Raw genomic sequence first — 12419 nt, forward strand, 5'->3', positions numbered from 1 at the left:
TCTTTTGGTCACTTTCCGTTTACAAATAGGATTCTGTGCATCACAAATGCACTCGTAACACTCCTTGGATATTGCTGCATATTTTAACACCAAAAACATTAAAATTGACAACATAGGTTAGAAGCAAATCCAAATATTGCTCGAAAATGACCTTGCAACTGTGCGACCCGACCTCATTTTCGAGATTATTCTTGTAGTAAAAAAAAGAGTTGTGCAAAGAACATACATCATTTGGTAGCTGAAAGATTACAGAATTTTGGTACCTCATACGTCAAAATCAGCAGCTTAATTTTCGAATCCATAAGAATCATACACATCAGACACACAAACTCTGTTTTATATATAAACATGAGGTTAGCTTCAGGAAGACCATCCAGCTGTAAAACAATTGTCTTAATAACATTTATCCAACCCATGGTAGCATGTACAAATTGCCATGAAAACAAACAAACATATATATATATATACATATATATATCTATATATATATATAATCCTCCTTTAACATCTATTCTCCATGCTGGCAGGGGTTGGATGGTTTGACCAGGGCTGGCAAATTGTAGAGCTGCACCAAATTCCAATCTGATCTGGCTTGGTATCTACTGCTGGATGCCTTTCCTAATACCAACCACTTTACAGTGTGTCTTGGGTGTTTTTAATGTGGCACCAGCGTGAACAGAGCAGGGCTGTCACACGATTTCCACCCTTCCCTACCAAACTCCACCACATGATATATCATGGACAATTGTTCTTAAAAGCACAGTAGTTTTATTGTCATTTAAATCAACATTGTAATAAAACATAGAGATGAAAAAAGAACAAAATAAGTCAGTTTTAGATTTATTGAAGAGAGAAGTATCTTCACTGGATGATAAAAAAAGAAAAAAATTGTGTGATGCTTCAAACTTTGGCTCAAAGCCAGTAATTTCAGGGGAGGGGATAAGTTGATTACATTGGTCCCCAGTACTCAGCTGATACTTATTTTATCAACCCTGAAAAGGATGAAAGCCAAAGGCAACCTCATTGGAATCTGAACTCAAAACATAAAGACAAATGAAATGCTGCTAAGCATTCTGCCAGCTCACAGCATTAATAATAATAATGATAATAATAATAATGATAATAATAATAATAATAATAATAATGATGATGATGATGATGATGAAAATGTGGTAATGATGATAAACTACTGAAATGGAAAAATATAATGATTATTCACAAGAGATCGGCAGACATTCATGACTGCTCTCTCTCTCTCTCTCTCTCTCTCTCTTTCTCTTTCTATCCATCTGTATGTCTTAAAATTTCTCAGTTCTTGTCTTCAAAATATCGGTCAAGGAGAAATGAAGTGTAAAGTTTCTCATGCATTGGCGAGCTGAATTTGGGCACAAAGTTTATACTCAATATTTCAAGGAAACCTTCGCTGATTGTAGGCACTTCTAAATGTTTCCTAAAAGAAATAAAGAAGAAAAAAGTTCAAAAGAAAGGAACAAAGAAGGTAAAACGAAAGAAAGAAAGGAGCATATGAAAGATGGAACAAAAAAGGGGGGAGACAGATGAAGAGAAAAAAAGAAAGACAAGGGATGGTAAGAAAGGAAGAAGAGACAGAAAAATGGATGATGGAGAAGAGGAGTGGAAGAAGATAGGAAGGGAAGCTGATGAGACGAGAGATGGAAAAGAAAGCAGAAAAAAAAAGAGAACAAGGAAAATAAAAGAGCAAGGGGAATGAAAAAAAATTAATGAAGAAAAAGAGAAGAAACAAATAAACAAGAAAAAAGATGGTGGTGGTGGTGGTGGTGGTGGCGGCGGCAGTGGTGTTGGTGGTGACAGTGATGGTGGTAGTGTTCATGGCAGGCGATTGTAATGGTAGTGATGGCCAAACCATGATGATCTGATAATCTTGAAAATATAACTTACCTATATGCATGCATTACCATATCAGCAACTGGTTTGCTTTTAGAAATCATCACACGATACTGAAATATAAATATGTTAAAAATATATTATCCATATGGATGTATGTGCATTTGCATGGCTAAAAGGTTTATGAAGTTTGCTTTTGCAGTTAGGCAATCTGAGCTTTGATTTCATTGCAAGGCACCTTGGATCAATACAAACCTCAAGTTGACGGAAAACCACAACAAAGACTGTGTCAGTAATTAAAAGAGCCATCCTTGACATACAGGGTGACCCAGAAGTAACCGAACCCTATTGAATTTATTGAATATTGCTAATTGCTAATTATTCACCCACGGACCCGTGAAATGGTCTGCAAGGTCCAAACCTCAGTCCTCTGGACTTCTTTCTCTGGAGAGTACTCAAAAACCAGGTATTCAATGCTAAACCAAAAACTGTCAATAATCTGAAACAAAACTTCATAAATGCATACCAAGATATTATTACACCAGAGTAACCAATGAACAATGCCATCATTGTATTGCAAATAATGGTTTACATTTTGAACATATGCTGTAACCTTGTGTAATAAATATTTCTGTTTCATTTATTTGTAACTTTTAACAATAATTAGGGTTCAGTTACTTCAAAGCCACCCTGTATGTAGTATCAGGCTGATTCTGTCTGAGGACTATCATAAGAATGTGGCGGTGCATGGCTTAGTGGTTAGTGGTTAGAGATGTTTTACTCATGATTGTAAGATTGTGGTTTCAATTCCTAGATCATGCAATATGTTGTGTTCTTGAGCAAAACACTTCATTTCAAGTTGCTCCAGTTCACTCAGCTGACAAAAATTAGTAAACCTGTGATGGATTGGCGTCCCATCCAGTGGGGAATATATACACTGCAGAGACTGGCAAACTGGCCTTATGAGTCTATATGACTTGGGAAGGATCTTTATCCTTTTTCTTCTTATCTTAAGAAGACGTGTGTCTGTTGAATACCCAACCACTTACACCATAATTCAGTGAGTATGGTAGTTCTGTTGATCAACCTTTTAGCATTCAGATTACTCTGTCAAATGTAATATTTATTCATTTATTTATTTATTTATTTATCTATATTGTTTTGAATTAATCATGCATTATCTTACAACTTTGAGATTTTGATGATGTGATTGTTTATTTTTAAAATGAAATTGTAGGGCAGGTGTGAGAGGCTAAAGTAGGAAAGAGGTACAGGAACAGCTGTGTTGCTGTAGAGGAGATACATGGGTACCCCAGCAAAGATGGGAGAAGAAATGGTGGAGATGAGATGTCAGGGCATCCCCTCAAAGTGTACAGAGAGAGAATAGGAGTAGGGAACAGAGAATCAGGAGTGGCCAGATGGGTAGGTAGTGGGGATGAGGTAAAGTGTAAGAGAGACAGAAGATGCACAGTTACAGAGGTCAGGCATATATATAGAGGTGGATACAGTGAATTACAAAATGGCCTGTACCAACAATTTTTCCTAACCATTAAATAACAAATAGAAACATGTATTTTATTCAAGTAACACCTATCAGTACAGTATGCTTCAAATAATAATAAAAAAAGAATGAATGTGTCACCTGTGGAAAATCCACAGGTATTCATTCATTGTTTAATGAAATTGTCACACCTAAAATATGAGTAACTTTTAGTGACAGAGGTTACTGAACTGAACTTAAACAGGTGGATATTTTGATATCTTTAATATCTTGTTGGGTTATGATGACATCCATGTTTTGGACAATGGCTACCTAGCACTGCATTTGCTTGTTGTTGTTGATGTTATTGTTAAGGTGAAGTTTGTCAGAGGCACTGAAAAACATTTTGAAATAAATATTGCCAAAACTGAAACATTACAGGATTTTTTATTGTTAAACTATACAGAGACACCTAACCCTTCTTACAAACCTTAACAATAAGTAAATTATAATAGATAAGAGAAGAACATTTCATTCTTGTTATACTCTGGTGAGGACATACAACCAGCTGCTGTTGTAGTTATGGACTTCGAATTTTGGTACAAGGCCAGCAATTTCGAGGGTGAGGGTAAGTCAATTACATTGGCCCCATTACTCAACTGGTACTTATTTTATCAACCCCAAAAGAATGACAGGCAAAGTCAACCTCAGCAGAATTTGAACTCAAGAAACATAAAGACAGATGAAATGCCACTAAGCATTTTGCCCAGTGTGCTAATGATTCTACCAGCTCATCGCCTTTGCTGCTGTAGTTATTACTATATACAACATCACAAGGCCTTGTTATTCTTTTGGATGATAACTGTAGTATCACTGATAAATGAAAGAACTACTTACATTGCTGACAACATTGACCAATAACAACTAGAGAGGGTTGCTTATGACAAGGAATAGCAGCAGATTCCACTTTAAAAAGAATGACACAACAGTGATGTCATTGTTATGCTAATTATGGTAGCATTGCATACAAGCTGTTCAAAGCTATTGAAGGACAGCAGTACAACCTTTTGATCTGTACAATACATGACAACAACCATCAATTTAGTTGATATTCAATATCAAATGAACTTATACGAAAATGCATCACCATTTACTGTCTTCCACTCTGGTATGGTCTGGAAGTCTTAACAGGATTTAATCCGATGAGCCAAAGGACCATTTCCAGCTCCAATATGTGGCTGTGTGGTAAGTAGCTTGCTTACCAACCACATGGTTCCAGGTTCAGTCCCACTGCGTGGCACCATGGGCAAGTGTCTTCTACTATAACCTCGGGCCGACCAAAGCCTTGTGAGTGGATTTGGTAGACGGAAACTGAAAGAAGCCTGTCGTATATATGTATATGTATATATATATATGTGTGTTTGTCCCCCCACCATCGCTTGACAACCGATGCAGGTGTGTTTACGTCCCTGTAACTTAGCGGTTCGGCAAAAAGAGACCAATAGAATAAGTACTAGGCTTACAAAAGAATAAGTCCTGGGGTCGATTTGCTCAACTAAAGGTGGTGCTCCAGCATGGCCACAGTCAAATGACTGAAACAAGTAAAAGAGTATATCATGATTTCATTGCTAGTAAACATCTTATTCTCATTAACAGTATTGAGGATCAGATAAATGACAAGAGTGCTCAGGTGAAATGCGTATTCAGTGAACACGTAGTGGTAAGGGATGACATTGGGAGTGTGGGATGGGTGACAAGGGGAGTGGTTCCAAGCAGTGGGGAGCAATCACTCTCATATAATTACAGTAGCTGAGCAGTAGTACTGTAGTCAGAGGTGAGGGAGGAGTGGTTGAGGAGTGACAGGTACAGATTGGGTGAAGCATAGATTGATATGCTGAGATGAAAAGTTTGGGTGGGTGAGAAGAACAAAATGGCCATTAGAGTTGAAATAGAGATGGCCAGGATCAGTAAAGATCAGGCTGGTGAAATAAACAGATAGGATTGTATGCTGTTATGCCATAAGTAAAAATAAAAACTAATATTTCTACTTAATGCAATACCCTGTACTCGATGTTAGTCTCCACTCATCTCAATCATATATAATATACACAACTTCTGGTTATAAAATGTAAAGCTGAACTCAAAGCACAAACGCATGGCACTTTCTTTGAAGTAATTAACGAGCATATGGTGAAGATCTTCTTTAGTCTACACTCTACTCATGTGCACCCAGCCTGATTTGAAATGCAAGGTATTGATTTTGGTCTGTTTCTATTAATCAAGACTGTCATTTTATTTACAGAAAACCTTAAGACAATTTTTGCCTACAGGAAATGTGACATGAAAAAAATACATTTATCATTTTCTATCTAAGGTCTTACTCTTGAATTTTTATTTCTGATATCTGATTTTGTCTCAGACCATAAGCAAAGCAAAACTTATCTTTAATCAGGTGAGATAACTCCATGATTCCATAATTAAATCTATTTTTATTTTTATTTACTAATTTTTTGTAATAATGCTACAACAAATATCTTAATTCTAATTCTAACACTGATTGAATAATATTGCTCTTTTGTTTAAATTTTAATATATTTCTGCATGGGTCAGTGGTTAGAGCATTGAGCTCACAACCATGAGGTAGTATGTTCAATTCCTGGACCAGACTGTGTTTTGTGTTCTTGAGCAAGATACTTTATTTCATGTTGCTCCAGATCATTCAGTTTTAGAAATGAGTTGCAACATCACTGGTGCCAAGCTGTATCAGCCTTTGCCTTTCCCTTGGATAATATCAGTGGCATGGAGAGGGGAGGCTGGTATGCATGGGCGACTGGTGGTCTTCCATAAACAACCTTGCCCGGACTTGTGTCTAGGAGAGTAACTTTCTAGGTGCAATCCCATGGTCATTGATGACCGAAGGGGATTTTTCTATAAATTGTTAGGAGAAATGTTTTATTTGCTGATATCTTGATAGACTGTATCACTGAACAGCTTGCTCTGAGTTCAAATCCCACCAAAGCTAATTTAGTGTTAACAAATTTTTCAGTCTGAAAAACTGAATAACAAAGAAGTGGGCCAAAACTAGGTCACGGTCTGATGCAAAATATATGGAATATGATAAGTTATGGGGATGTAAACACACTAACACTGGTTGTCAAGTGGTGATGGGGGGGGGGGGGGGGGGGGGGACAACACAAACACACATGCATATATATATGTATGTATGTATATATACAATGGGTTTCTTTTCAGTTTCCATCTACCAAATCCACTCACAAGGCTTTGGTTGGCCTGAGGCTATAGAAGACACTTGCCCAATGTGACATGCAATGGGACCGAACCCAGAACCACGTAGTTGGAACGCAAACTTCCTACCTAACAGCCACTCATGTGCCTATATATATATATATATATATATATATATATATATATATATATATATATATATTTATATTTTTATTTGTTCTTTCATTTTATGTCCATTTTTCATTTTTCCATGCAGTTATGAGTTAGAGGAATACATTATGAAGCATTGTTTTACAGTTGGATGTCATTCCTATCATTAACTTTTACCTGTTTTTCAAATTAGGGATCTCTTATTTCACTCATTTTCAAAGGTGCAAAATATATAGACAATTTGTTGACAGAAGTGACAACACTACTCCTCTTAGTGACTTTCATAGACTACAGATGTAAACACACACATACACATAACATTGTTATTGTTTTAACATCTACTTTTCCATGCTTGCATGGGTCAGACATAAGTACAATAGAGCAAAGATCTCCTACAGCCAGATGCTCTTTGTTGTGCCAAACCCATATGTTTCCAAGCAACATAATAATCACTTAGTCTATCAAACAACAAACAGCCTAGACATGTTTATAGAGAGAGCTGGGAACAAATCACACCATATGAATGAGCCTTTTGTTTACAAAGACTATGCATGTCAAGAAGACATGACAAGAAGCCTGAACATGTTTCCATGATGAATTGCAAGCAAATGATGCGGTCTGTCACCATCAATGAGGTAATTGTCTACAACCAATAAACAAATGTAAAGACAAGGGAAAGATGAATTCACAGGCTTCTTTCAGTTTTCACCAAACAAATCCACTCACAAAGATTTGGTTGGCTCACACAGTGGGACAGAACCTGAAATCATGTAGTTGGGAAGCAGACTTTTCAACCATACAAGTCGTGCCTGAGATGTAAAGAAAACTATGTGATTATAAAATTTGCATCATAACTACAAAGTTCCTGGATAGATCCTACTGCACAGTATCTTAGATAAGAGTTTTCTCGCGCCAGCTGAGGTCCACCAATGACCACTCCCTTGTGAGTGGATACACAGGAACTGTGCAAAAACCCATCTCATACATATTCACATGTGCGTGTATGTGTGCGAGTGGGGGGGGTATATATGTCTGTGTTTGTTTACTAGTGTAAAACTGATGAAGTGTCAAAAAACAATTTAGCATTTTGATTAAATAGAAAATGGGATCAATATGATCAACAAAATACTCATAAGGTTAATACCCCAGCATGGCCACAATTCAGTGAGAAAAATCACTGAAAAAATACAGATTTCCATATGTGCCCTAGTTTTTAGAATAGGGATGCTATATCTCCATGTGTTATAAGAGACAATAAATGAGGTGGCAGGAGGAAGGACATCCAACCACAAAAAACTGCCTTAAGAAAAAGCCTCATCCAAACCATATCAGCATGGAAAATGAACATAAAAACAACAATGAAATACATGCATACTAATTATACACACACTTGCTATAAAAGTCTCCACTTCCGCTAATAATGCATAGCACAGTAAATTTCCATAATGCTACTACCTTTCATTCATCTTCATAGCTTTTATGACATAAGCGAAAATTTGCATTATAGCAGTAAACTTATTCATCCATGAAATTTTTCATTAAATATTCTCCTTACCTTTTCATTGTGTCGGGCATGGTTAAGAGACACTGCGAAATGAAAACAGCGACATGGAATGGACAATTGCTTTGCAACATCTATGTACCTATAAAGAAACAATTAATATTAAGTTCATTCAAGCATTTATTCATTCATCTTCACTAATTCAATGCATAAATGTAAATGCTTCAGAGAACCCCCATAATATTAAAGTCATATCTTATCAACTCAGTCAGTGGAAGCTCTACAAGATGTATATTCAGCCAGTAGGATTAATTGAATTCACCAGTCAACTAATATATCTACTACTTATGGTGGCAAGTGACAGAATTGTTAACACTCCGGGCAAAATGCTTAGCAGCATTTTGTCTGCTATTACATTCTGAGTTCACATTCCACCAAGGTCAACTTTGCCTTTCATCTTTCTGGGTCAATAAAATAAGTACCTGTTGAACACTGGGATTGTTGTAATTAACTTTCTCCCACCCCATAATTTGCTGCCCTTGTGCCAAAATTTGAAACCAATAAATATATTTACTCACAGCAGTGTAGTACACTGTCACAAGCAGTTGTATACTTCACCACCTATTTGACTCTTTCTATACCAAGCCACCCAACACCACCTCTGGATCTATAATGCAAACTTTTTATTTTCAAATGACCTAAAGTAAAACCTTCCATCAAAATGTCATGCTCTTTTATGTTCAAGATATCTTAATAATCCTTTCTACTATACGCACAAGGCCCGAAATTTGGACGAGGGAGATAGTTGATTACATCAACCCCAGTACTCAACTGGTACTTATTTTGTTGACCCCGAAAAGATGAAAGGAAAGGTCAACCCCAGCGACATTTGAACTTAGAACATGAAGACAAAGGAAATATTGCTAAGTATTTCACCTGCGCGTGCCAACAATTCTGCCAGCTCACTGCCTTAAGATATCTCAATAATGAGGGAGTCATTTTACTACTACATTATTTTCAAAATTTGTTGAAACAAAGACATTGTATTTTGACAGAATGATAAAACATCAAGCCAATGAAAGAGCCTCAATATCATACAACTGCTAGAAATAGTCCACCAATCCCCCTCAAATCACACCCTAACATCTTAGATAACAAAAGTATACATTAGGAAATATAGTTCTACATGACCTCATACAGACAGAATGGTTTTAGCTTTTGATTATATGTCTACTTAATCAAGTTTAACCTGGGGCTAAACAACAACAGTCAACTAAGAGTTAGATGGGCTCAGCTGTTGAGAATTAACAATCTTGAACACAAGATATGTCTCAGCTGTTTATCTGCTACTTTATCATTCACACTCTTACATATATTTACATCATTACAGCATTATAACCAGTTTAACAATTCATCACAAATGCATGGCTATCTCTACAACAAGAAACAAATTTTGAAATTGTAATCAATGTTTGTAAATTCAAAGGACCCAGCTGCTTGTTAACATTAATAATTCTGTCTTAATCTTTTACAGATCAAAATATAATGATTGTAGATTGCAGGAAGTTGATACGTAAGATATGAAACTGCAAGCACTTTGCTCTCTCTCTCTCTCTCTCTCTATTCCAATTGATAATACAAAGTATTTATTCATTGTCATGAGTAGTTTCTAACTGACACTGCAAATCACTAAATTGAGGCTACTAACCCACCGAGCCACAAGAAATTTTAATCAAATGTTTCATTTAACCAACTACACTCGTCAACCATAGAAGCACATGATGATGAAAACTATACAACAATTAATAATAACAGTATTTAATTAAGAAATCATGACAAGCCTGATAGGACTAGCTGAAAAATACTAACTCTTGTTAAGAGAAGCTTGAATTAGAATAGAGAAGTAATTAAATGCAAGATGAGATTACAGAGGGTTTAGTAGGATTTACAATCAACAGGCTTCTCATAATGCTGTAAAATAAATCAAAGTGGTTTTCTTAATTTTTACTTTTCACAGGAACTCTGAACTGCAAATTAAAAAATAATGGAAAATCAAAAATAATTGAACATTTAACAACATCAGTGACTCTAATATGGAGGTGATGTCAACATTTGCTGCAAAGGTTCATAACAATGGAGTTTAATTCAAGAACCTGTAGCATTCAGATTACTCTGTCAAATGTCATGCTTATTTATTCACAATGGTTTGAATTAATCATTAATAATCCCATAGCTTTGAGATTTTGATATCATCATCATCATCATCATCGTTTAACATCCGCTTTCCATGCTGGCATGGGTTGGACTGTTTGACTGAGGACTGACAAGCCAGGAGGTTGCACCAGGCTCCAATCTGTTCCGGCAAGGTTTCTACAGCTGGATGCCCTTCCTAACACCAACCACTCCGAGAGTGTAGTGGGTGCTTTTTATGTGCCACTGGCATGGGGGCCAGTCAGCCATCAACCACACTCAAATGATGCTTTTTATGTGTCACCAGCACTGGCATCAGTCACACACAAATGGTGCTTTTTACGTGCCATAGCTTACACCAGGTACATCTTATGTAATTTCTACTTATGCCTTTTCTACAGATCGAGCAGAACCATCTACTTGAAGGGATTTGTGATTTGTCTGCCTTCCTACTTATTATTAGATTGACTCTAAGGCCCTTCAATTTATAAACCTTACTTCCACACCTGAAATTTCTCCTATAGTCCGGGTAGTGACTCAGCTATTAGAGGAAGGTCATCAGCATAGAGGAGCTCCCAGGGGCAGCCTGTCTTGAATTCCTCTGCTATTGATTGGAGGACTGTGATGAATAAGAGGGGGCTGAGGATTGATCCTTGGTGAACCCCTACTTCTACTCAGAATTCTTCACTGTACTTGTTTCCAACCCTCACCTTACTGATAGCATCCCAGTATATGGCTTGTACATCTCTCACCAACCATTCATCTATCCCTAGTTTCCACATTAACCACCAGATAAGGAATCGGTTTTCTCCATGTCATGTGATTATTTATTTTTAAAATGACAATGTAGGGTAGGCATGAGAGGTCAGATCTGGCTGATGTGAACAGAAAACAGGTACAATATTTTGACCGGATATGGCCAGTTTAAATGCTAAAGAGTTAAGCATACAAGAGACAAACCAGTCTATTATAGTTTCTATCCTCAGATCTGGTACCTTCTGCCATCATCATCATCATTAAACATGTTTTCCATGTTGGCATGAGTTGGATGGTTTTTGACAGGATCTAACAAGCAGCAGGACTGTGTCAGGCCCCAATATCGACTACGACATGGTTTCTATAGCTGGATTCCCTTTCTAACACTAACCACTTTAAGTGTGTACTGGGTGCTTTTTGTTCATGACATTTGCACTAGTGAGATTGCCAAGTAACTTGCAAAAAAGAAAAGGAGAAAGAACGTTCAACTGAGTGGGAATATATCTGAGAGTGGGGTGGCTTTCAGACCCCATGGATTACATATTACACAAACAGCAGATATGAATGAGTTGTCTAATATCTTATCTACACATCCATTTCACTACTTTCATAATAAAATAAAGTTTACAATACAAAAATGTAGAAAAAGGCTTTTAATACATTAGCTAATAGCTATTTGGTTCTATTTTCACGTGAGGTAAATGGAAAGCAAGAAACATATTTCTCTATCCCATTTCTTTCAAAACACTTGAGACAAAGTGATATTAAAGAACTGAAAGAATGTGAAGGCTATTCCAGAATGTTAGATAACAAGCAATTAACGATTCTAAATGATAATATCATTCTTAAGTATTTGAAAGCTATTGAAAATATGTTTATAATGTCCAGCAACAGCTGTATTATCCTATCTACATGTTGTACCACAATATTGATCAACTGTGTGAAGAGCAAAACAATTTTAGGTTTAGAATATAGAATTCAGAAACACTTGAACTGCTTGAAAGGGATGAAGATTCACTAAAATTTATTGGTTGTGTAACAATATTAGAACTACAATTATTGCATTAACTTTAATTAATTGGTGTGTGGCACATTGAACAAGTGTCTTCTACTATAACCTTGGGCCAACCAAAGCCTTATGAGTAGATTTGGTAAACAGAAACTGAAAGAAGTCCATCGAAAATACATATATATATATATATGTGTATGTGTATGTGTATGTGTGTGTGTGTG

General features: G+C 36.4%; 1 protein-coding gene across 4 annotated transcripts in view; it reads right to left on the bottom strand.

The window, feature by feature from the left end:
* Nucleotides 1-828: 828 nt before the first annotated feature.
* The window catches only part of LOC106871510 (uncharacterized protein F21D5.5), a 95729-nt gene continuing 84138 nt past the window's right edge, over nucleotides 829-12419 (bottom strand). For all 4 annotated transcript variants that reach the window (XM_052969836.2, XM_089357005.1, XM_014918009.3 and 1 more), the window contains 3 exons: nucleotides 8295-8382; nucleotides 1918-1976; nucleotides 829-1450 (listed from right to left, as the gene is read on the bottom strand). In XM_052969836.2, the coding sequence (XP_052825796.2) occupies nucleotides 1309-1450; nucleotides 1918-1976; nucleotides 8295-8382 (289 nt within the window). In that variant the 3' untranslated portion in view covers nucleotides 829-1308. The remainder of the gene's footprint in view (nucleotides 1451-1917; nucleotides 1977-8294; nucleotides 8383-12419) is intronic.

Source organism: Octopus bimaculoides, chromosome 1, assembly GCF_046866305.1.
Source record: "Octopus bimaculoides isolate indiv1 chromosome 1, ASM4686630v1, whole genome shotgun sequence".
Lineage (NCBI taxonomy): Eukaryota > Metazoa > Mollusca > Cephalopoda > Octopoda > Octopodidae > Octopus > Octopus bimaculoides.